The 24,666-nt window shown below is 31.6% G+C and overlaps 2 protein-coding genes across 2 annotated transcripts; both read right to left on the bottom strand.

The window, feature by feature from the left end:
* Positions 1-350: 350 nt before the first annotated feature.
* LOC131953864 (uncharacterized) lies at positions 351-24,145 on the bottom strand. Its single transcript, XM_059317273.1, has 16 exons — positions 24,083-24,145; positions 23,742-23,882; positions 22,384-22,545; positions 21,926-22,099; positions 4,527-4,745; positions 4,227-4,418; positions 3,743-3,886; positions 3,161-3,301; positions 2,836-2,976; positions 1,964-2,104; positions 1,597-1,702; positions 1,187-1,497; positions 887-974; positions 725-801; positions 602-638; positions 351-394 (listed from the first exon to the last, which is right to left on the bottom strand). The coding sequence occupies exons 1-12, from the start codon at positions 24,141-24,143 to the stop codon at positions 1,293-1,295; spliced, it is 1,827 nt and encodes a 608-aa protein (XP_059173256.1). The 5' UTR covers positions 24,144-24,145; the 3' UTR covers positions 351-394; positions 602-638; positions 725-801; positions 887-974; positions 1,187-1,292.
* On the bottom strand, positions 11,193-21,206 carry LOC131953863 (receptor-type tyrosine-protein phosphatase epsilon-like). The gene is made up of 23 exons (XM_059317272.1): positions 21,043-21,206; positions 20,591-20,734; positions 20,026-20,166; positions 19,728-19,868; positions 18,676-18,816; positions 18,363-18,468; positions 18,165-18,262; positions 16,614-16,777; positions 16,313-16,400; positions 16,141-16,217; positions 15,973-16,009; positions 15,667-15,764; positions 15,457-15,576; positions 15,133-15,278; positions 14,605-14,740; positions 13,902-14,048; positions 13,689-13,815; positions 13,346-13,419; positions 12,859-12,996; positions 12,423-12,575; positions 12,195-12,325; positions 11,783-11,918; positions 11,193-11,509 (listed from the first exon to the last, which is right to left on the bottom strand). The coding sequence occupies exons 1-23, from the start codon at positions 21,101-21,103 to the stop codon at positions 11,363-11,365; spliced, it is 2,751 nt and encodes a 916-aa protein (XP_059173255.1). The 5' UTR covers positions 21,104-21,206; the 3' UTR covers positions 11,193-11,362.
* Positions 24,146-24,666: the final 521 nt, after the last annotated feature.

The raw sequence follows: 24,666 nt of genomic DNA on the forward strand, positions 1-24,666 counted from the left end.
TAATCACATGTGTGAAAACACATGTGTGACAGCCAGTTTGACTTTAATATCTCCAAACATCATCTTCCCATCCTCTGGCCAGTACTGGTCACATTTTACCTCAATAGGTGAAATTGTTCACATAAGCTCAATTCTATACATATAATATATATATATATATATATATATATATATATATATATATATATATATATATATATATATATATGGATGTTAATGTATTTATAACTAAAAGAAATATACTTCTTGTCAATCAGAAATACTGTAAAAATTAATTAAAAATAATGCATATGTACCTTTCCTTCCTCTATCAAATTAGTTAACATGACGACCTTTTCTACTTTCTGTTCCCACAACATTCGTACAAAGTCGTTGATAATAATATTATTTGGACCTATATTACGCACACAAATGTAATGATTATTTGAACATATATATTTGTGTAATAAATTTTACTTAAACTCTAATAAGCAAATATTATGTAAAATTGTTTACTTGTCTTGACATTTCATTTTGTTTTCTATTATTACATTTGTATTGTGACTAGATTATATAATTTATCTAAAGATCTATAATCTAATCGATTGTTATTTGGTAATACCTTGAGATGCAATGAATTTTTCCTCATTTTTGTATCCCTAAAATATAGAAAACTTGTATTGACTACACACAAATTGAACATCCTGAAATAGTTGACAAAGTATAATTTGTTGAGTAGGCCTACCTCTATGTAGGAAGCGTTAATATAGTCGCCTTCATTTTTTTCTTCATTGATGTTTAGATGTACTCTAGAATGGTCATCTATCAAAACAAGCAGGTAGTCATATTAAAAAATCTATAATGCAATTAAAAATACTAGACATATTATATAACCCCTGATACCTACAAGTGCATATATTTTTGTATCTGTTTTTGTGTCTATTCTTTTGGCTGAGGCCAATCGATGTAGAAACATTTTCAGGTGCTGGTATAATCTGTGGGTATACAGCGGAAGGTTTAGGCAAGTATAGACAAAATAATATGTTTGCATTTAGTTAATGGCATTACATCTCTTATAAACAAAGCTCGCCATAAGCCAGTGAAATAAAAACAAAGTTATTATATATAATTTTGATAAGCTATTTGAAATTAATTTGTTTTGAAAAAAATGAGGAATATGACATTAATTACACATGAAAGTAATCACCTTGAATTGTTCATCAAAATACCGTCTGTCATGTGTGTGCATGAAGTCACTCAACTGATGGACGGCGATAGATCCGTCAATGGACTCGACGACCAAATACGAATTTTCAATCATTACTCCGTTTTCTAGTGAGTCGTATGTATGACTTGCTGTATAAAGACAAATATTCCATCGTTATAATATATGAAATACTATCTAGATTATGATTGTAATTTATTTTTTTACCTTCCAATTTTGAGGACTCCAAAGATTGTTTACAGTCTTGTAATTTACCCGGTGTTTCTACTGACGTATCGTTAGATTTCTTGCGCCTTTGAAATTAAACAGGATAACAAGCAGTTTCAGTAAAATAACACGATCGTATATGTGTATTGTTGTATGTATATAAAAACGGACATTTGAAACTTCACCTCTTAAATATTACAAAAACTCCAATAACCGACACCGCTATGATAGCTCCCAGAACGACTGGAATGATGATCTCAACAGGAGGTTCTGTTCCACTTTCCTGTTTTACTGTAAAGTTATATACTATTTTATTGATATGTTATATACATCTTATTGTTTCAAGGTAATTTTAATGTATTAAACACACAGAACATAAGATACTAGAAGCGGTAACAATGAAACAAAAGCTATATATAACTATTATTTTTAAATATTATAATCATACAATTTTATTTTTAACGAAGACAATCTGTAACAATTGTTTAACTTTACTTGTACACCCCAAAAATCTATGTTTCAACCTTAGTTGTTAATCCAAATGTTACTCACGCTTATCACACACGTGACCGCCATATTTAGACTTGCATCCTTGCAAACAATAGCCGCTAACAATGTCACATTTTCCATCCCCACCACAGTTGATGGAACAGTTCTCCAGACAATTCAGGCCAAAGGTCAAATTGTCACATTCTAACAAATATTGTACACAATAATTTTAATATAACCAACATTATAGTGTGTTTTCAGAAATTAAATACACATGCACACAAGCATTACCAGTTTGTGAGTTGTGGCACATTTTGTAAGTAAATTTCAAACCATATGCAGAGGGTTTTTATTAACTTTTAATATGCTTTCGTCTTTGTTATTATTATTTTTAAATTTAATTAGATAGTGAATTAGACTTTACTATTTCGGGAGATTAATAGGATTAAGTACTATCGATCTTTAAATCAGATTGCTTTCGGCGGTGAGCTGTTGGTCAATGATTTTTACTTTCATACAAGAGAGATCGCAGGCGTTGAGAAAAGGCAAATAAAAGTTCTTTTAGAGAATGCAAGCTACTGATTAGGTTGTTAAGCTAATATTTTAAGTCGTAAGTTCAAAACGAATGAATTACTAAAGAGTAGAAAATAAAGCCAATAAAAAAATGCAATGTGTAAATTAATAAGCTACTTAAATGCGCTGAAAATATGAATATAAAACACATGTACGTTAATAAAAAAAACTTTCGTCTGTAGAATATGTACGAGATTTCATTTGTTTTTTTTTTATTTTAAGTAAGCTGCAAGAAAATTGTTTAATTAAAACTCACCTGTCAACTGTGTTAATTAATTAACTCATATTATAAAAATAAAACAGTGTTAACGTTATCACCAGTTATGTATTGTTCTCTTTAAGAAATGTTGAACGATGTATACCTGTATTACACGTGTCACCAAGGTAACCAGGGCTGCAGCCTGCTTCACATGTTCCGTTTCGTCTGTTGCAAGCCTTAGCATTAGCACAGTGTGTACTACACGTGTTGACACAACTCTCTCCCCAATACCCTTCTTGGCATTCTAAGATTACAGACAACAAAAGAATAGGTGCCAATTGGATCATATATATATATATATATATATATATATATATATATATATATATATATATATATATATATATATATATATATATATATATATATATATATATATATATATATATAATTACATAATTTAATTTATTGTAGATGTCCATTCTTACCAAGATTACACATTGAACCAAAGTATCCAGCTACACATCCATCATTACACGAACCATTCGTCCGATCACACATTTTGGAGTGGAGACAAAGAGGACTGCAATCTTTGAGACAGTCAACACCCCACTTTGTTGCTGGACACTCTACAGACAAAACATAGAAACATTTTGAAACGACACAAATAAATTTACTACTCATTTAAATGTTTGCTTACTGAACCACTTAACGATCACATTTTCGGTTAAATGAAATTGATTAATAATAACACTATGTCTCAAGACATTTTTAAAAATGCGTGCATAGCATAGAAAACTAACATGTGTTGCTTTATTTTAGTAACAAAACATCTTTAACCAGCATCTAGTTTTTATAAATTTCTTAAAACATTGCCTATTTTTACATCTATGTTTTAACGCCATTGAAAACTTAAGAAATTGCCTCTAGTCAGTAGATACAAAAATTGTAGCCGATAAACGTTCATCTCTACAGAAAATATATTATATTCAGTTTAATTTATGCATTGGCATCTATTTATAATGCTACATAAAAATGACTACTTTGTTAAAAAGTAGGGCAATACTCACCCATCTGACATCCCTGGCCATAGTACCCAGACAAACACCCAGATAAACACCCACCAGTGATAGACATGCAAGTCTCAGATGTGTTTTTGCAATGGCATATTTTATCACAGTCCAGTCCAAAATAGCCAGGGGCACATTTCCTATCTACTTACAAAATAAAAATAATTTGCTAAATTAAATTAAAGCAAAATATTTGTGCTACTAAAAGTCTACTAAAAAAAATTAATTTGAAGAAAACATTGTATTAAAAAAATAAATAGTCGACTAAAAAATAAATTAAAAGATTCACTAATTCCAAAAAAGAAATTTGTTTGATGATTGCTTATTGTACATTATTTTGGCTTTTTTATTTATTGATTTTTTTAATTTATTTTTTTTACTGAAAAAAAATAGCAAAGATTATGCAAAATTGAGTTCCTGAAATGAACAGTCAATCAAGAGATAAACACAGCATGCAATAATTTGATATATTCGAAATACATACCGCCGTATATTTCTACTTCACATAGCGTCAATATTCTAACAGCAGTTATGGTAACACTCATAATTTCTTTCCCCTCAGATGTGACGGTGTAAGTAGGTAAATCTCTGCCCTCTTCGTTATAGTTAAACACAGGCAAGTGATTGGTAGAGTAGCTAACTAGCTTAAATCCACGAAGCCTCTCACTGAAATTAGCTGAAATTCCATAATTTAGTTTCTAGAATAATGCAAGAACAATCGCATATTAATTTTATTGTTCACTAAAGAACAGTATAAACACTCGTATCAATTATTATAACTTACCTCTGTTGTAAAGGATATACCTGTCCACCACATTGACAGATGAAAACGTCACACTCCATGTAGGGTTGGGGAGATTGACATCAGTATGCGTGCATGATCTATCGTCAAAGTTACTACTTCGGTCTCCGTCTACTGCATTGCCAGCATAGGCATAGTTTATGCCGATAACTGCATAGGTACTTGACTGGCTTGCTGTTTGTCGTAATGCTACATTTCGCCCTCAAAAGATAATAAAAATCATATATCTTATATCTATGATATGTCTAAAGAAACAGAAACATACGTATATATATATATATATATATATATATATATATATATATATATATATATATATATACATACATATATATATATATATATATATATATATATATATATACACACATATTATATATATATATATATATATATATATATATATATATATATATATATATATATATATATATAATACTTTTTTGTTGGTGTGTAGGCCTACATAATAATTAATTGTATTGAAACCTACCTCCATTAACATACATTGAGCAAATAATTGCAGCTTGACTCAACCTTAAAGCCAAAGTGTCGTGGATTCTATTCGTGTAGCAAAAGATGTCGGTGGTTGTATTATCCACAACTGAGGTTATTATGGTGTCACACACATCGTTCCCTAGCTTGAGTTTAATGGCTCTCAAGGGCTCTTCATGTTGATACAATGTAGAATAGAAGGTTGTTATTTCATCGAGGAGTAGTGTGTACGTAAATAAAATGTTTCATCAAACTATTTTAGGAACAAGACTTATATAGTATTATATACTTTTTTTTTACTTCATCAACTATTTTATACCACAACTTATCTATTCTCTTTTAAACTGTAGGTGTATTGCTTTTAAAAACGATATTTTTTAATGTAACACTAAAAATTACCATGACTGGATTATAATATACAAATAATGAATGTTTATATTAGCAAATTATTTAAAACAAAAATAAACGTCTGTAAGTTATAAGCCTAGAAAAAAACTTTATGCTAACAGTATTACAAGCGTAATAGCAAACCTGTGGCAGTGTATACAATCCTTATCCATGAAATTCTGTACTGTATATTCCAGGCAAGTGTTATAGAATCTTTGGCCTTGTCATCACATGTGCTATCGTCACTGTCTGTTAGTTTGTTTACAGCAGGTTGTGGGATAAATGTGTATTCCGTGACCAGGTCCTCTATCGCAATAAAGATATTGCTTGTGTTTAAAGTAATTAATATGTTTATCTCGGAAGGAGGAAGCTAAAATAGTATTGAACTCTATGCTTTGATTAAACTTAAGTCATTTAGTGCAGCTTAATGGTGTAGGAAAATATGCCGACATCAAAAGGGTATCAAATTTTCCGTTTAAATCGTCGAAGGTGTGTAGGGAGAGGTGGGACAAAATGTAGTAAAGCAACTACTGTGCAATCTAATCATCGAACTTTTATTTAAACTGAAATCAGTTAGTTGTGATGTATTGTATTAAAATAGCTACAACTTATAACAACTTATTTGTTGAAATTCTCTGTAGTTTGTTGTTGTATAAAACTTGTCGGCCTTTTGTCTTTACGGCCTTTTGAATGTCGGCCTTTGGCCGGATCCCGCAGTTTAAAAAAGGCCCATCCAACTGTATGATCTAGACATGTACTTGCTGGTATAGCCTTACGATAAGCATATTGTCGTCAGGACTTTCACTTTTAATCTCCATTTCGCTCAATGTTTTTGTGAACTACCACTAGAGCTAACCAGGTAAAAATACTCTCATTAAGTAATGTAATTTTTTTTTTAAAGATGTCGTTATGACTTACGATATTGGCAACTTGGACCGAACCAGCCTCTCACACATTTAGAACCGTTGACACATTCACCCGTAGTAGTGTGACATTTGTCATCAGTGCAGTGACACTTGTACTGACAAGATGTGCCAAACCAGCCTTTTTCTGTACAGGCTGAAATGTTTTGTAGGTATACAAAATAGTATCCATTTAGTGACGTGTGTAAACTATACTGAGTTTGATAGACTAAGACAGAATATATATATATATATATATATATATATATATATATATATATATATATATATATATATATATATATATTTATATATATATATATATACCTGATAGTACACGATCATCTGAGATGACAGTAAGCAGCAGTAAGGTAAACTTGTTGAACATTTTTTGATATTTCAAAACTCATAACATGTAGCCTATATGGCTTGTTTCTTGACAACTTAAATCTGTAATACTGGAGCAAATATATGGCTTGATTTGTATTTGTTAATTGTACTGCTAAGAGAAATATATATATAAAAATAATTAAATCTCAATTTAATACATACATAGAAAAGTATAATCAATATTAATGGTAGCAATAACATGTTTCTTTTATGCTTGTTAAAATGTTTGAAGTGTTGTTCACGTGCTAAAGATGTCATGACAACGTCCGCTTTATGAGGCATTTTTAGATTTGTTAACGTCAGCTAGCAAAACCGATCATAAACAATATTGAGTAAGCACGTCAAGAACCAAAGTTGTATTCGTTTCATCTATTATACGCAAGTGTAGTAATCAACTCTAAATACAGATTACAAAAAAATGAACTGGATTCGTCCATTTAGTAAAAGAAATAATAAGTGTATCCACTCTTATGTTGTCAAACAGTTTAACTATACTTACTTAAGTTTTGCAGCATTTGACAGCACACTGAGGTAGCAACACATTCAGTTTTCAACTGACTTGTATGAACCACACACAGTAAACTAGAGAGTTCTAACATAACACAGTACCTATTACACCGGGGTATTCAGATATAATGTAAATATCTGATAAGGGGAGTTTCGTTTACTCGACGGTTAACTGTGTATAAAAATATAAGGCGTATTTGGTAACTAGCAGGAAGTTCATTCTTAAAGTCATCTTATTCACCACTTCGTACTTCACTTGTCAATACAGTTTATCATACATAGAAATGGACTTCAGATGTATATAAACACATATACATACATATGTATATTTATATTATATTAAATGTATATATATATATATATATATATATATATATATATATATATATATATATATATATATATATATATATATATATATATATATATATATCTTCTTCGTTCTTAATTTTTTTGTTGGAAGGGATCGAGCCTTATCTGCCAGAGGATTTGAACTCGAGACATTTTCGAATTTATCAACAATGAGCTTTTTGCCGACTCGACCAGCCTCCATCACAATTAAGTATACGTGTCGACTGGTTATGCGCCATTGAGGCCATTGACTCAGATTTTAGCCTGCTTTTCTTTTTGGATTTGCTTCCATAGCCTTTGTTCAACCAAGAACAAACTACAAGGCAGCAGTTGGTTGATTTTGGAGTTGTCTCTCCTAGAAGAGTGGCTGTCCCCAAGGAGCCTCATCTGCCCGAGGGTTCGAACTCGAGACTTTTCGGTTATATATATATATATATATATATATATATATATATATATATATATATATATATATATATATATATATATATATATATATATATGTGTGTGTGTGTCTGCGTTTGTGTGTGCGTATGCGTGTGTGGATATGCATATATTTTTCAACCTTAAGTATAATCAGAAAAATGATTCGAAGAAATATACCAAGTACCAAATTCATATTATCTGAATGGTTTATTTAAATTTTAACTGTAATTTTACGTAATGATTTTTAGCAATGCACGCGACATTGTTTAAACTAATACCTATTAAAAAGTGCATTATTTTCGCAACATATATGAAAAATAGCTGGTTATAATCGAACTAAACATTGTTTTCATCAATAAGGTAGATTCAATTGGTCTCATGTATGTTATAGTTTGTTGCATAAAAATTGCATTTTCTCTCACTTGCTTTGCTTTAAAAAGTTTAAGCATATAACAAGTGTATGTCCTTTAGTAACTTATAAAATAAACAAAAAATGTATACACGTTTAATCGCCAAGTCTATTTGAGCATGTTCACATATACACGTATTAAAAGCATACAAAACAGAGAAGTATATAGTATATTATAGTATATCACATATTGATACATCTTTTGAATTTGAAATCTAATTACCTAAAACTTGGAATTATATTTGCATAACAAATTTCATAAACAAACCACGGAATGACTCCTATGACCCGAGAGTTATCGTGTTGTATTGACTACACAGTCTCTGAATTATCGGTCTAAAATTACATCCGCCTAAAGGGCATACCTGTGTCTATTTTTAGCATCAAACGGTCTCGAGGTAACTGCAGCTTATCTGATACTAAAACCCATTTTTTTTCTTCCCACAATATCCTACATTTACCTTAGGTCCTTCAATAACAGTTCAAAAGTTTAAAATATTTTAAAATACTCCCTAGTTCCATCCAACTTATGATAATCAACGCCAAACAACAATTCTGAATCATACTGTCTCAATCGTGTGAGTCAAATAATATTTAAATATCCGTTATAAAAATTCAGAAACAATGTGTCCGCTATAGATAGTAGAAAAGTATGAACTCACATGCCAAAGCATGAGCTAGATTAGCGCTGACACGGAAGTAAATCACACCATACCCCGAGACGTGTTGAGTATCATTCAACTCTAGCTAGAGTAAATCTTACATTTTAAATTCTGTACATTTTAGAAATAAAGCGAGAGTGATCTCCCATAAACCTACTTGAAAATTCCTATATAACACTACTGGGTAAGGTAACTCGAGCTAATATGACATGATTTTTAATCCATTACTTAAACTGCATAAAATAAAATAGAATCTCGTACAGCAAAAGCAAACAACATGTGTATAATAGTGCAGAATATTAGCACTTGATAATTTCATAAGCGGTTTTTTGTGACCCAAAATTTGAAAGAAGGCAAATAAGGTAGAGAAAGACACACACACAGGCATACGGACAAAATTGCAAAACTAAGCTATCCGACTCAGGGAGGTGTAAAACGTCGAGAGTTGTTAAAATTTTGATTTCAATTTTTTTTTGCCCGATTAAAATACTTCCTCTGTACCTAGTATACGAGAAAGTAAAAATAAAGTAGGACTGTTTTTTTGCAACACGAATCGATTGTGTAAATAAATACGAATGAAGAACTAAAACAATTGAAAGCCGCTTCATGTTTTCATAAAGTTAACTATTTTTTCATCTACCCGTATAACCAACCCTATACAAATTTGGTTGATTGTTTTATGTTCACATTGTTTTGTTTTTTACTCACACCTCAAGCAGTTGCACATGAATGTTAAGTAAAATAATTAGCTTATAGTACTTCGCATTGAACTGCTAATAACACGAAAGAAAATCAATCGCCCACCCCCCAAAGGAAATGGAATTTATATAGAAAATATATACTTTTAACAGTGTCCACCCCCCCCCCCCCAGAAATTTTAGTCCGCCCACCACCCCCCCCCCCCCGAAAAATTTAAGTGCCCCCCCCCCCCCACCACGGAAAAAAAGTCTGAAAGAAACACTTGATTGCTAAGTATGCTCATCTGTGATGGGTATCTGACTCATAGTAAAGCTGGCTGGGTATAGATCTGACAGACAGTATCGCAAGTGTCGAGGTCAGATAGACATGATAAGTCTACATCAGCTGCCCACTGTACCTCCAATCCTATGCGGATACATTTAGAATGTCACACAGCTTATGAATGGATTATTGTGAGTCAACACCTAAACCAGAAATACCGGTTATATATTGATAACACGAGATGTTTAACAGGTAGTCGTTTATCATTTTAGGCTGACACTGGCAGACGCGTGAAAAACCAATGTTCGATTTACACAAGTCTTCCCAAGACATGTCATACGTCTTATCAGACCGGTTTACCGGAAACGACCATGTAAAACAGCTGATGTACTGTAACGAGGCATCTGTTGGGTATTATAATAAAACATTGATAACATAAGTGTTATGTATAGATTTTAAACAGTGCAACTAATGCTTTATTTTTTATTTTTTAATCGTGCAGCAAAAACTTGTAGGCAGAAATCTAGAATATATAGATGTGAAACAACTTAAAATATATATAAGAAATATCATGTAGTAAGAGTACACGTGACAATGGAAGTTTACATGAAACAAAGTTTACCCTAATTTTAAACATCCGAATTTTCAATTGAATAATTTTTTTTTAATTACTGCAACTGAATGCTAGAACACCTAAATTACAGCGACACAAAACTAAAAATTAACATCATGGTAAATTTAAAAGTCTATAATAACATTTATTCTATTTGAATTGAAAACTCGGATGTTTAGTTATCGTTCAGACAAATTGACAAGGCTAAAATAAAATAAGTAAAATTATATTTTAAATGCATTTGTAATTTAATAAAATAAAAAAAAAAAGATTTAAACAGAGTATTTTACTAACAATTAGTTGAATAAAATAATATGAAGTGTGTACATTGTTACCGTGTGAAGACATTTCTTTTAAAGCAATACACAATAACTGTTTTAAAATAAATAAAAAAAAAATACTGGAATAAATACATCCCCCTCCCCACGACTCACTTGTTTATAATTATAACTGTTAAAATATATACATGTTATAATTAGTAATCGATAAAATAACAAATCATCAGTATTATAAAGTGCAAAAGTATTGTTTAGGCCACGATGATGAAGATGTATTTTATTATGTTTTGTAAGGATATTTCCTGGCACTTATAGTGGTAAGGGTTCATGATAACAAGGGGAACAACTTGAAAATAACGAAAGCAGTAACGTTTACAGTATTACTTCCCCTGGTTAACATCAAATGCATAACGAAATTGTCCAGCTATGTGAATGTTATGATTACTCAGTATTTGCATACAGTACATTGTCATCAACATTATTATCTAAATGCTGTATTAGTTTTTCAGATTTCTTCTCAAAGTTGCTGTATGTGGTCGTCGTATCGCTGTATCTTTGTAGCACTTGATACAGGCAGTGGTACTGTTCCTGTAGGAATACATTGCAAGTTGGTACAGTAATTTCATAACAAAAATTCTACACAGAATAATATGGTGAAAATAAAATAGGAAGAAAAGAAAATAAGAATAGAAGAGTTGATAGACTTGAAATCAAAGTTGAACGTAAGTAATCATCTTTTTAAAATGTTTTGCTGCACAGCAAATAACTATCGCAGTAATATAATAGAGACTTTATGCATTACAGTAGCAGTGAACCGAATCACTTCGTTACATTAAACAATACATTGATAACAGAACTCACCAGTGTAGGAATGACCTGTGGACGAATGGACTTGACCGCCCCAACAACTAATGGCACAGTTAGCCGTAGGTCATTGTCCATCCTGTCTAGTAGGAGGTTCAAAACACAGACAAGACCGCTGTAGGTGGCCCCATCTCTGGTCATCGAATTATTCATTATATTCATTTGTTTGAATATAAAATTTGCATATGTAAGGTATATTTTTAAAAATACAAGGCGTAATATTAGGAATTAAATTACACTTTATTGTAATTATACATTGTTTTGTTAACTATTTTCTATTAGACTGGGCTGAAAGATTTAAAAACCAAGAAAAATAAACTCGTTATCCTGCTTTTAAAAACATGAATTTAAATATATAGAGGTATATGTATATACATGTTTAACCAACTCTATCTTCAAAAACACATACCTGCACATGTATAGCACTCTTCCTTTCTTGTTTGAGTGTTTTCTTGTTTGTTTTATAAACTGCAGCAACGTCTTTGTGTCCAGTGTGGTGAGTTTACTTTGTAGATGTAGAACAGTGTGACCGTCTTGTGTCTGCAACATGACAGGATTGTTCTAAAACGTTGTGAAATAAATTCACACAACCTATACTTCAATTAACATTGTATTTATCCTCATTACTTGAGCTTACATTGAATGACTTCAGCTGTAGAGGTCCCATAGTTCTAACGACAACATTTTTTTCCTCCCATAATGTGTGTGTGTTGCTTGACTTGAGCTCCACTGTGTAGTCTCTGATGTTCAACATCTCATTGACTGATGCTGGCAGGTAGTGACCTAATGTCTAGAATAATGTCCGGTATTTAATGAATCACTAACAACGACTTCATATTTTTATAAATATTAACACATTTTAAGTCTACAATCATGTGAAAGTAATTTGGATATTTTGAAACTAGTTTCCAAGTAGATTATGTCAATGTAATTTAAAATGTGAATTGGATTATGATTCTTGCAAATAAAACATTGATTTCAAAGTATTTTGTTTGCACCGTGCTTAACGACCATAAAGTCTTTAATGGAATCTTGTTTTACGTGTGTGTACAAGCTCATAAACGAACGAGTACCTTATCGTGTAGCACGAGTCCCACATCAAACACCACCACCAACGTGACGTTGTACTCAGCAATCAGCCTCCAGAAGTCTTCCACAGTTGTTGGCAGGGGCAGTTGTGTCAGCAGTTGATGGTCAAGTTTGGTGAAGCTCTGATGGTCAGGTGGAATTAAAACAAAGATTTTATAATTTGTTGATGGTCAAGTTTGGTGAAGCTCTGATGTTCAGGTGGAATTAAAACAAAGATTTTATAATTTGTTGATGGTCAAGTTTGGTGAAGCTCTGATTGCCAGGTGGAATTAAAAGTTTTTATAATTTGTTGATGGTCAAGTTTGGTGAAGCTCTGATGGTCAGGTGGAATTTAAAAAAAAAATTATAATCTGCTGATGGTCAAGTTTGGTGAAGTTCTGATGGTCAGGTGGAATTAAAACAGTTAACTTCATGAGTATGTGAATTAGCTGTATACAGCTTACCATGACTATGTGTGGTAAACCAACTTACAGGAAAGACAACCGCGTTAATGTAGTCGCTGTCTTCTGGTCTGCTTCTAGACAACTTAGCACGGTACAGCTGATCTACGAAAATATAATTGACACTGATAAGAATTTACGCAACAATCCATTGGATTAATTAATAAGGAAACATAATTAAAAACGTATTTTTCAGTTTGTAAGCGGTAAAAAAACACACACAGACGGATTTAAAATATTTGTATGGGCTACAACATCCATGAAAACACTTTTTACAGTGCTAGATAATCAATACATATAATAGTCGTTAAAATACTTATTGTTGGTAGTTTATAGCAAAAATACACATAAATGTTAAAGGAAAAGTACATTACTCGGCATTATCTCTGGGCATCGGTTTTTCCTCATCAAGTCCACATCTTGGTTGTTTTCGTAAACCTTCAATTCTTTTTCTTCTTCTTTACCAGCTGTCTGTAAGTCAGCGCTTAGAGCACATACCGACTGGGTTGAAGAGAATACATGCTTACATGCTTACTCTTAAATAATATATCTTGCTCATCAACATACATCATACACTCGTGGCTTACATGAAATTCATTCTCCAGATTAGTTTTCCCCGACACAGATTTGTCCAGAAGATGTTGAACCTTCTCGTCAACATCATAGGCTGTGATTGTGGTACCTATACATGCTATTGCTACTTGTGCTGCTTTGTGGAGAAATTCGTATTGTTCCTGAAGAAAACATAAAGGCTTTAATTTTCTATAAAATTATTTTGATGTTGAAACTTAAAAGAAATATAGAAACGTCTAAATTACATTATCTATTTTTAATAAACTAAGCAAAGTAGATTGGAACTAAAACATTAATTGTTCCAGTAATGTCTATTGTAAAACAGTATTAACAAAACAATTTTTGCAATATTAGACTTTGTGTACTCTTTTATCGATAAATTATACCATTGATAATACATTAGTAAGACAATAATTATAAATACATATCCTGATCTCATACAGAAGTGTTTAAATTGTGAAGCATTTTATGTAGTTTAAAAGCCCCATCAAGCTAGCCTTATAGCCCATTTAACCTAGCCTCAAAAGCCCCTTCAGTATGGCCAAAAAGCCCCATTAACCTAACCAAAAAGCCAGACCAACCTAGTCTCAAAGCCCATTTTACTTTGCCAAAAAGCCCCATTAACCTAACCTACAAGCCCCATCACCCTAGCCTAAACGCCCCATTGACCTACCCAAAAAGCCCCTTCTGCCTGCCCAAAAAGCCCCATCCACCTACCGCTGTTTGTACCATATTCATCCTGTCCTGTCTTAGCCTGGCGACTGTCTGTAAGAAATTAACACGTCCAGTCTCCTCAGCTTCTCTCATCACATTTCTCAGTGCGATAAATGTCCCTGTACGGCCAACACCAGCGCTAAAATCAAGTGATCATGTCAGCAATATGTCCATATCTAAATACCCGAATATTATTCAGCTGAGACGTTTGGTGTTTTCGTATCCTCTTTTATAAATAAAATATAAATCGGTCGAGTATACAATCGATCTACTAAATAACAAATCTAGTTAGTTTTAGAGACTGAGTAATACTTCCCTAAATAAAATGTTTCAAAGTTAAAACTAGGGACTTTGTAACCGTAAATATTTGGCAGAAAATGTATGAAATCCGAAAATTATGTACAACGAGTGAATTCGCAATTGACAACAGAAAAAAAGCAAGTATTAATGGAGTTATGATTCATTATAAAAGAACAACATGTTGTATATACACACACACAATAAATTATTCCTAGTATCCAGCAAGCCTACCTGCAGTGGACGACCACAGGTCTACTGGTGGGGTTGAATGCCACCCTCTGCTCAAAGTCCACCAACGCCCAGGGAGTTATGGGCACGCCCTTGTCCGGCCATGACGTGAAGTGGAACTGGGTCACCTGTTGGACGTCCGTACCTTTCTGTGGTTTTACAAATGTAATTAAACTTTGTTTTTAAAAAGTGTCTTTTCAATTGAAACTTACTTCACTTTCGTTCCAAAAAAAACGGCTAACAAATAGTTATAATTGTCTATAATTTACAATTTGCAAAATCAGAATAGTTTAAATTAGTTGAGATGTAGTGCTTTCATGTTATTACCTTACTTAACAGCAATCTTCTGATCGTGTAATCAGCAAACACATGTGTGACAGCCAGTTTGACTTTAATATCTCCAAACATCATCTTCCCATCCTCTGGCCAGTACTGGTCGCATTTTACCTGAATAGATGAAATTATTCACTAATGCTCCATTATATATATAATGACAAGAAATATACTGTTTTACAATCAGAAATAATGTTAAATTACCTTTCCTTCCTCTATCAAATTAGTCACCATGACTACCTTTTCTACTTTCTGTTCCCACAACATTCGTACAAAGTCGTTGATAATAATACTGTTTGGACCTATATTACGCACACAAATGTAATGAATATTTGAACATGTATATTTGTGTAATAAATTTTACTTAAACTCTAATAAACAAATATTAGGTAACATTGTTTTGGTAGCATGACATTTGATTTTGGTTAACTATTTTAGCATTAGTTTTATAACTAGATAACATACTTTATTTAAAGTGCTACAATCTAATCGAAGGTTATTTAGTAATACCTTGAGATGCGATGAATTTTTCCTCATGTTTGTATCCCTAAAATATAGAAGACGAATATTCAGTACACACAAATTTAACAGCATAAAGTATAGAAAACTTATATTGAGTACACACCAATTCAACAGCCTGAAATATTTAACAAAGTGTAATTTGTTCAGTTGGCCTACCTGTATGTAGGAAGCGTTAATGTAGTCGCCTTCATTCTTTTCTTCATTGATGTTTAGATGTACTCTAGAATGGTCATCTATCGAACATGCAGATAATCATATCAACAATATAAAATACAATAAAATTATAATACATACACATTTCTTTACATATATAACATATGATACCTACATGTGCAGATATTCTTGTATCTATTTTTGTGTCTATTCTTTTGGCTGAGACCAATCGTTGTGGAAACATTTTCAGGTGCTGGTATATTCTGAAAGTGTAAGGAAAAAAAAGTTTTAGACATGTATAGACATAAATAATATGTTTGCATTTAATTAATGGCATTCGTTCGGTTACAAACGAAGCTCTCCATATGCTGTAGAAACAAACACAGTTAACATGTTTATTTTTGACAAGCTACTTGAAATGAACTTGTTTTGAAAAGGTAAAGAAGATAAAATTGATAACACATGAAAGGAATTACCTTGAACTGTTCATCAAAATACCGTCTGTCATGTGTATTCATGAAGTAAGCCAGCTGGTGGATAGCAATAGATCCATCAATGGACTCAGCGAGCGAATACATATTTTCGATCATCACTTCATGTTCTGGTGATTTGTTTACAACTTGTTCGTCCACAGTCTCTCCTAAATTCATGTTTTATTGTTTAAGGGTTAAATAAAATATTTGTATAGGACTTGCTGTACTAAGGCAAACCAGAGTTTCTTCCAGGCATCTCTTCGGGGGGGGGGGGGGGGGCCGAAACATTTTTACCGCCCCCCGAACGAAATTAAATTTAATGAAGAAAGTCTACCGCCCCCCCCCCCCCCCCCCCCGAAATGTTCAAGTGCCCCCCTGGAGAAAAAAGTCTGGAAGAAACACTGAGGCAAACATGCCGTCGTAATCCATCTATATGCTAATAAAGCTCAAGATTGTTTTATTGTTTGTATATTTATTTATTTTTTTTTTTTTTCTGTTTGGTTAGATGAGAGAATCTGCACTATGTCTAGATCTGTAAAATACCTATTTAGGTAAAGAATAATGTTCTTTTTGACCAAACTGATAATCACAAATTTGTTTAAAGACGTTTTTTTATTTATTAATATATTAGGTTGTAGATAACCACTTTAACTATAAAGTTCAGAACATGATTTATTTGCTTTTTAAAACAATCATGGCGGTATCCATCGAAGATTTTGTTGCCCATTCAAAAATTATCGCATTACAAAGCTAAGTTTCTGTCGGCTATAGCTTTAACGATACGTCAGTTTGCTACTTTTATTAGGTTCCAACACTATTATCAATTTGCAACTGTTCTTCTAATTTGAGTATACAATAAATTTCTCTAGATCTAGAGATCAGCTGTCGGACAAAGGAAAAGTTAATCCTAGATCTAGATATAAAATCTAGAAATTCGGTCAAACCAAAGTTAATTAGTTATAAATAAAATCAATTATAAAAACTATGTTAGTCCTTTTAATATTTGATATAAATCTTTGCTTTTTAGTACCAATGATCGTCTAATTTGAGAATACATGGGATTTATCTATCTAGGTTATAGATCTCGAAAAAAACTAGGCTTAACTTAAGCCGTAGTCTACTTCTAGATCTAGCTCTACCTAGATCTAGAATATATGCTATGCAAATAATAATTTTCTATAGTATACTATTTCAGGCCTTAATTATTTTATATAAATCTATGTTTGTTTAACTATAGAATTGTCTAATTTGTGATAAAATTTAATTTAAAATAATATTAGGGCCTATTCACGTAAATCAAGTTTCTTAAGCAGAATCAAAGTACAAAATACAACTAAATATGTCTCTGAATTGCAGAGACTAGATAGATAAGATGTTAGTGTAATAGGTTAGCATTCAGGTACCACGGTTTCGAGACACATCATGTCAATGTTAATTTTTTTTTTTAGAAGTGATTGATAAAGTTGCTTATTGGATTTAGGCGGGACACAGGGCAGGTGACGGGTGGTTTAGTAATATATTAAATACTATGACATTGTAATTTTGTTTTTTTACCTGCCAAATGTGTTGCCAAATTTGTGGACTCAAAAGATTGTTTACAGTCTTGTACTTTATCCTGTATTTCAACTGATGGATCGTTAGATTTCTTGCGCCTTTGAAAAGCAACAAGATAACAAGCAGGGTTCCAGTAAAATAATAAAAATAAGATATGAAGAATGTGTTTATGTGTTAAGGTACACACGAATATTTTACCTCTTATATATTACAACAACTCCAATGACCGACACCGCTACGATAGCCCCCAGAGCTGCAGGAATGATAATCACAAGAGGAGGTTCTGTTCCACTTTCCTGGATTACTGTCAAGTTATATCAACAGAACGAAACATTCTACAAGCGGTAACAAGGGAACAAAAGTTAATTAATATAACTATTTATTTTAAATAGTATAATCAGAAAATTTAATTTATAACAAAGACAATCTATAACAATTGTTTAACGTTCTTGACTTATATACACCACAAAACTATGTTTCAACCCTATTTGTCAATCCAAATGTTACTCACGCTGATCACACACGCGACCGCCATATTTAGACTTGCAACCTTGCAAACAAAAGCCGCTAACAATGTCACATTTTCTATCCCCACCACAGTTGATGGAACAGTTCTCCAGACAGTTCAGGCCAAAGGTCAAATTGTTACATTCTAACAAATAGTGTATACAATACAGTATTGACTGTTGGCGGACTGTCCTCTCAAGTATCATAAATTGATATATAACATGTTATTCTTAGTACGTAATGCTACAAAAGTAATGTATATACCATCATTTACCATGAACAAACCATAGTAAAATATTAGTGATTATTATCTTTGCTTTCCTTAAAACTTTTTTTTGTAACTTTACTTTTAGAGAGGCTGATAAGCTTTTATTTAGTTCGCATCCTATATTCGCGAGTTGTGGCACATTTTGTAACTCGATTTCAAACCACTTCTAATGCAGATAATTTTTAAACTGTTATCGAGCATTCCGCTTTTTAAAAAATAATAATTGGATGATGAATTATAATTTAAAAATTAATTAAACGATTTCTAAAATAACGGGGGATTAACTGGATTAAGTACGAGCGATCTTTAAATCAGCTTGCTTTCTTCGGTATGCTGTTGGTCACGGACTTTTGCTTTTATACCAGAGGGAGATCATCAATGTAGAGAAAAGGCAAATACATTTTTTAGAGATTAGCTGTTGATTAGGTTTAAAGCTCATATTTTTAGTTGTTATGTCGACTTCAAAAAAGAAAGAACTGCTTAAGATTAGAAAATAAAGAAAATAAACCGTGTAAATTAATAAGCTTCGTAAATGCGCTGAAAATATGAACATAAAATACATGTAGCCTAGTGAATAAAAACATTGTTCTCTAAAATTTGTAAGAGATTTCACCTGTTTCTTATTGTAATTGGATTTATATTTGCTTTTATTAAAATTATTAGGTAAAGTCAACTGCAAGAAAATTGTGTAATCAAAGTTCACCTATCAACTGTGTGTTAAATTAACTGTATTAACTTTCGCGTCAGTTATGTATTTTTTTCGTTGACAAATGTTAAATGATGTATACCCGTGTTACACGTGTCACCAAGGTAACCAGGACTGCAGCCTGCTTCACATGTTCCGTTTCGTATGTTGCAAGGCGCAGCATTAGCACAGTGCTCACTACAATTGTTGATACAGTTCTCTCCCCATTTACCTTCTGGGCATTCTAATATTATAGACAACAACAAAAAACATATGCCAATTGGATTATATATATATATATATATATATATATATATATATATATATATATATATATATATATATATATATATATATATATATACTACGTAATTTAATTTATCGTAGATTTCCATTCTTACCATGGTTACACGTTGGACCAAAGTATCCAGCTACACATCCATCATTACACAAGCCATTTGTCCGATCACACATTTTGGAGTGGATACAAAGAGGACTGCAATCTTTGAGACAGTCAACACCCCACTTTGTTGCTGGACACGCTTCAAACAAAACAGCAACATTATGAATTGATAAATTTAAATATTTGCTTACTGAAACACTTAACGATCACATTTTCGATTAAATGAAATTTAAAAACAACATAAACTATGTCTCGATACATTTTGAAAATGCGTGCATAACATAGAAAATGCATATTGTGCTGCTCTATTCTAGTAACAAAACATCTACATCAATCATCTAGTTTTATATATTTCTTACATGTTTATACATTTTTTAAAACATTCCCTATTTTAACACTTTTGTTTTAGCGACATGAAGAAACATTTAAATTTCCTCCAGTCAGTAGTTAAAAATAAATTACCAGATAAACTTTTATCTCTACACACAATATGTTATATTCAATGTAATTTAAGATTTGGCATCTATTTATAAAGCAAAATTAAAAAGTAGAGTAATACACACCCATCTGACATCCCTGGCCATAGTACCCAGACAAACACCCAGATAAACATCCACCAGTGATAGACATGCAAGTCTCAGATGTGTCGTTACAGCGGCATTGTTGGTCACAGTCTAGTCCAAAATAGCCAGGAGCACATTTTCTATCTTTTCACAAAGTCAAAAAAAAAAACTCGCTAAATAAAATTAAGGCCAAAAGTTTGTTTTACTAAAAGTCCACTAAAACCATTTAATTTGAAGAATGAATTGTTTTAAAAGAAACGACAGAATGTACTAAAAAAGATTTAAAAGATGAACTAATTCCAAAAAAAAAATGTGTTTACTGACTGTATATTATATATTTTTTTTATATTCTGAGTATTTTGCACAAATTATGCAAGATCCAAATCATGAAATGAAGGGTTAAATAAATAAACACACAACATGAAATAAGTTATTAAAGTTGAAACACATACCCCCGTATATTTCCACTTCACATAGCGTCAATATGCTAACAGCAGTTATGGCAACACTCATAACCTCTTTCCCCACATATGTGATGGTGTAAGTAGGTAAAATTTCGCCCGATTCGTCATAGTTAAACACAGGCAAGTTATAGGCAGAGTAGCTAACTAGCTTAAATCCACCAAGCCTCTCACTGAAATCAGCTGAAATTCAGTTATTTCAAGTTCAACAATAAAACAAGAGCAAAACTATGTTAACAGTATTGTTAACTAAAGACCAGTACATATACGATTACAAAACTTACCTCTGTTGTAAAGGATATACCTGTCTACCACATTCACAGATGAAAACGTCACACTCCATTGCGGATTGGGGTCATTGTCATTAGTATGCGTGCACGAGCTCTCTTTGAAGTTGCTGTTGCGGTCTCCGTCAACTGCATTGCTAGCTTGTATATCTGTGACATTGTGTATGTATTTACCTGCATAATTAGTTGACTGGACTGCTGTTTGCCTTAATGCGACATTCCGACCTCAAAAGACAATTATATATATATATATATATATATATATATATATATATATATATATATATACATATATATATATATATATATATATATATATGAATATATATATATATATATATATATATATTATTTATTATATATATAATTTATATATATATATATACTATATTATATATGTTATACAAATACATGTATATATATATATATATATATACCTATATATATACATATATATATGTATATATATATATATATATATATATATATATATATATATATATATATATATATATATATATATATATATGCATATATATGAAATACGTTGGTGTTTGTGTGTACATATTTTTTGTATAGAAACCTACCTCCATTAACATACACTGAGCACAATACTACCGCTTGACTCAACATTAAAGTCAAAGAGCCATAAATTCCATTCATGTAGCAAAAGGTGTCCGTGGTTGTATTATCCACAACCGAGGTTGCAATGGTGTCACACACATCGTTCCCTAGCGTGAGGTTAATTGCTTTCAAAGGCTCTTTATGTTGATATAAAATAGAATAGACAAAAAATTATTTTATGGAGTGAATAGTGTTTAAGTAAATACAATTGTATATCAATTTCTAGGAACAGGACTTATAATTATATTAATTTGTTTACATCATCAAAAAGAATTTGTATTATTTTTAAAAACGTAATACCGCCTTGTTGTGCTAAATAATATTATGAGTGAATTATGTATAAATAATAAGCTTAGACAAATTGGTTAAGGAAGGTTTAAATCAAACTTTTGCTGTCAGTATTACAAGCGTAATAGCAAACCTGAGGCAGTGTATACAATCCTTATCCATGAAATTCTGTAATGTATATTCCAGGCAAGTGTTATAGAATATTTGGCATTGTCATCACATGTGGTATCGTCACTGTCTGTTAGTTTGTTTACAGCAGGTTGTGGGATAAATGTGTACTCCGTGACAAGGTCCTCTGTCAACAAATGATAAGTATTTAAGGTAATTAATATATTTATAAAGCTCAGTAGGGGGTAGTCATTAATAGTAAGGGGATATGCTCAATTTTTTAAAATGTTTTTTTTTTATGATGTTTTAAGATCAGAACTGTTTGAATAATTGTACCAAGTTTGGCAAATGAAAGTAAGTGATAAGCAGCATAAAAAAAGGGTTAGAACAATTTCGGTAGTCACGGAAACCCGAAAAATACCTCCGCCAATTAGAAAATTGGGTACTATAAAAAAGCTAAGGATTTTTTATGTATGCACTTATAGCAATCAAATTTGAACGTCTTATATCTTTAAATATATTATAACTTTTGTCACAACAAGTTTTGAAGGAGCTACTGGTCAGAATTCTCAAGGTCTGAGATATCGCATCTTTTTAGTGTGCACAAGTTTCAAAATGTGTATGTTATTTACCATATTTTTTTTTCTATGAAAGCCATAACAATGCTCTCATAACACAAGTTTTGCTTTTGCATGAAGAACAATTACGAAAAATATGATGGGGACTGTTTCATAACAAGAAAGTAGGAGGGTTTTTAGTGTAATAAACTGCGAATTTTTAAAATATAAATAAAAACAGCAGAAAGTAACGAAAAGTAGGTCACGAAAATAACAATTCTGTGTAATTTGTAAAGCTGATAGTAAGCTTCAAGTATTTCTGAGATGATGGGAAATACAATTCTCAAAAATATGAGAAATAACGCTTTCCAATTACGCCAAACTGAATATGATGACGGATTTTACACTCTCCGTAGAAAACTTGTAAGATTGAGACAAATTGATTATTATTTAATTATTTGGGGGGGGGGGTGGTGGGAGGGGGCGTAAAATAGTATTTTAACGCATTAAAAAAGTATCATTAAAGTAAGTATTTTCTTAATATAAAAATGGACAAATTATCCAAAAAGTGCAAAAGACCAATTAAGACAACATATCAGCATTTGGGTTTATTATGCGCATTACACCTTAAATGATTTAGTGCAGTTTAAATAGGGCATATCCAAAAGTGTGATTTAGAAATATACTTGCTGAGTACGATAAGCGTATTGTCCTAAAGACTTTCGCACTCCGATTCGATTAATGTTATTTGAACTACCACAAGAGCTGATGATGTACAAATACTTGCCTAACATAATGTACATTAATAAATGGCGTTCTCACTTACGATATTGGCAGCTTGGACCGAACCAGCCTCTCACACATTTAGAACCGTTGACACATTCACCTGTGGTAGTGTGACACTTGTCATCAGTGCAGTGACACCTGTACTGACAAGATGTGCCAAACCAGCCTTTTTCTGTACAGGCTAGAATGTATATTATATAGTATCCATTTAGTGACGTGTGCAAATACTACTAAGTTTGATTGGTTAAAAAAGAATATGTATGTGTATAAATATAAATAAATAAATAAATATATATATATATATATATATATATATATATATATATATATATATATATATATATATATATATTTACATATAGACCCCCCCTATATATGTACCTGATTGTACACGATCAGCTGAAATGACAGCAAGCAGCAATAAGATAAAATTGTTGAACATTTTTTGATATTTTAAAACTCATAACATGTAGATCAATATGGCTGGTTTGTTGACACCTTTAATCTGTAATACTGGAACAAATATATCGCTTGATTATTTTTTAAAGGTAGTGCTAAGGCAAAAAACCTTTTATTGAGATTAAACATGTAATATATTTCATAACTAAAAAATAAATCCTAATTAGGTTTTTATAAAGCTCATTAAATGTAAACCGTGGTTGCAAATTGTTTAAAATCCAATGAAAAAAAAAATTAAAATTAATACATAAATAGAAACTATTAATATTAGCAACAGCCTGTTTCTTTTGATGCTCGTTAAAAATGGTTAAAGTGTTCTTTACGTGCTAAAGACGCAATGACAACGTCCGCTTATTGTGGCATTTTTAGAATTGAACGTCAGGAAGCAAAACCGATCATAAAAAAAAATGAGTAAGCACGTCAAGAAACAAATTATATTCGTTTCAACTATTACACGCACGTTTAGTAATCAACTGTAAGTACAAATTACATAAAATAAATTGAAT

The sequence above is a fragment of the Physella acuta genome, unplaced genomic scaffold (assembly GCF_028476545.2).
Source record: "Physella acuta isolate Inbredline_101_S28 unplaced genomic scaffold, ASM2847654v3 ptg000960l, whole genome shotgun sequence".
Taxonomy (NCBI): Eukaryota; Metazoa; Mollusca; class Gastropoda; family Physidae; genus Physella; species Physella acuta.

Excerpts from the sequence above, each read along its gene's own strand:
- LOC131953863 (XM_059317272.1), bottom strand. The coding sequence starts at position 21,103 with ATGAGTGTTGCCATAACTGCTGTTAGCATATTGACGCTATGTGAAGTG. Across the intron at positions 18,263-18,362 it reads GTTGTTGTAATATATAAGAG|GCGCAAGAAATCTAACGATC; the intron begins GTAAAATATTCG and ends TGCTTTTCAAAG. Across the intron at positions 14,049-14,604 it reads TGAATATGGTACAAACAGCG|GAACAATACGAATTTCTCCA; the intron begins GTAGGTGGATGG and ends TGTTTTCTTCAG.
- LOC131953864 (XM_059317273.1), bottom strand. The coding sequence starts at position 24,143 with ATGTTCAACAATTTTATCTTATTGCTGCTTGCTGTCATTTCAGCTGAT. Across the intron at positions 22,100-22,383 it reads GATTGTATACACTGCCTCAG|AGCCTTTGAAAGCAATTAAC; the intron begins GTTTGCTATTAC and ends ATCAACATAAAG. Across the intron at positions 2,105-2,835 it reads TGGTGACACGTGTAATACAG|AATGTGACAATTTGACCTTT; the intron begins GTATACATCGTT and ends AATATTTGTTAG.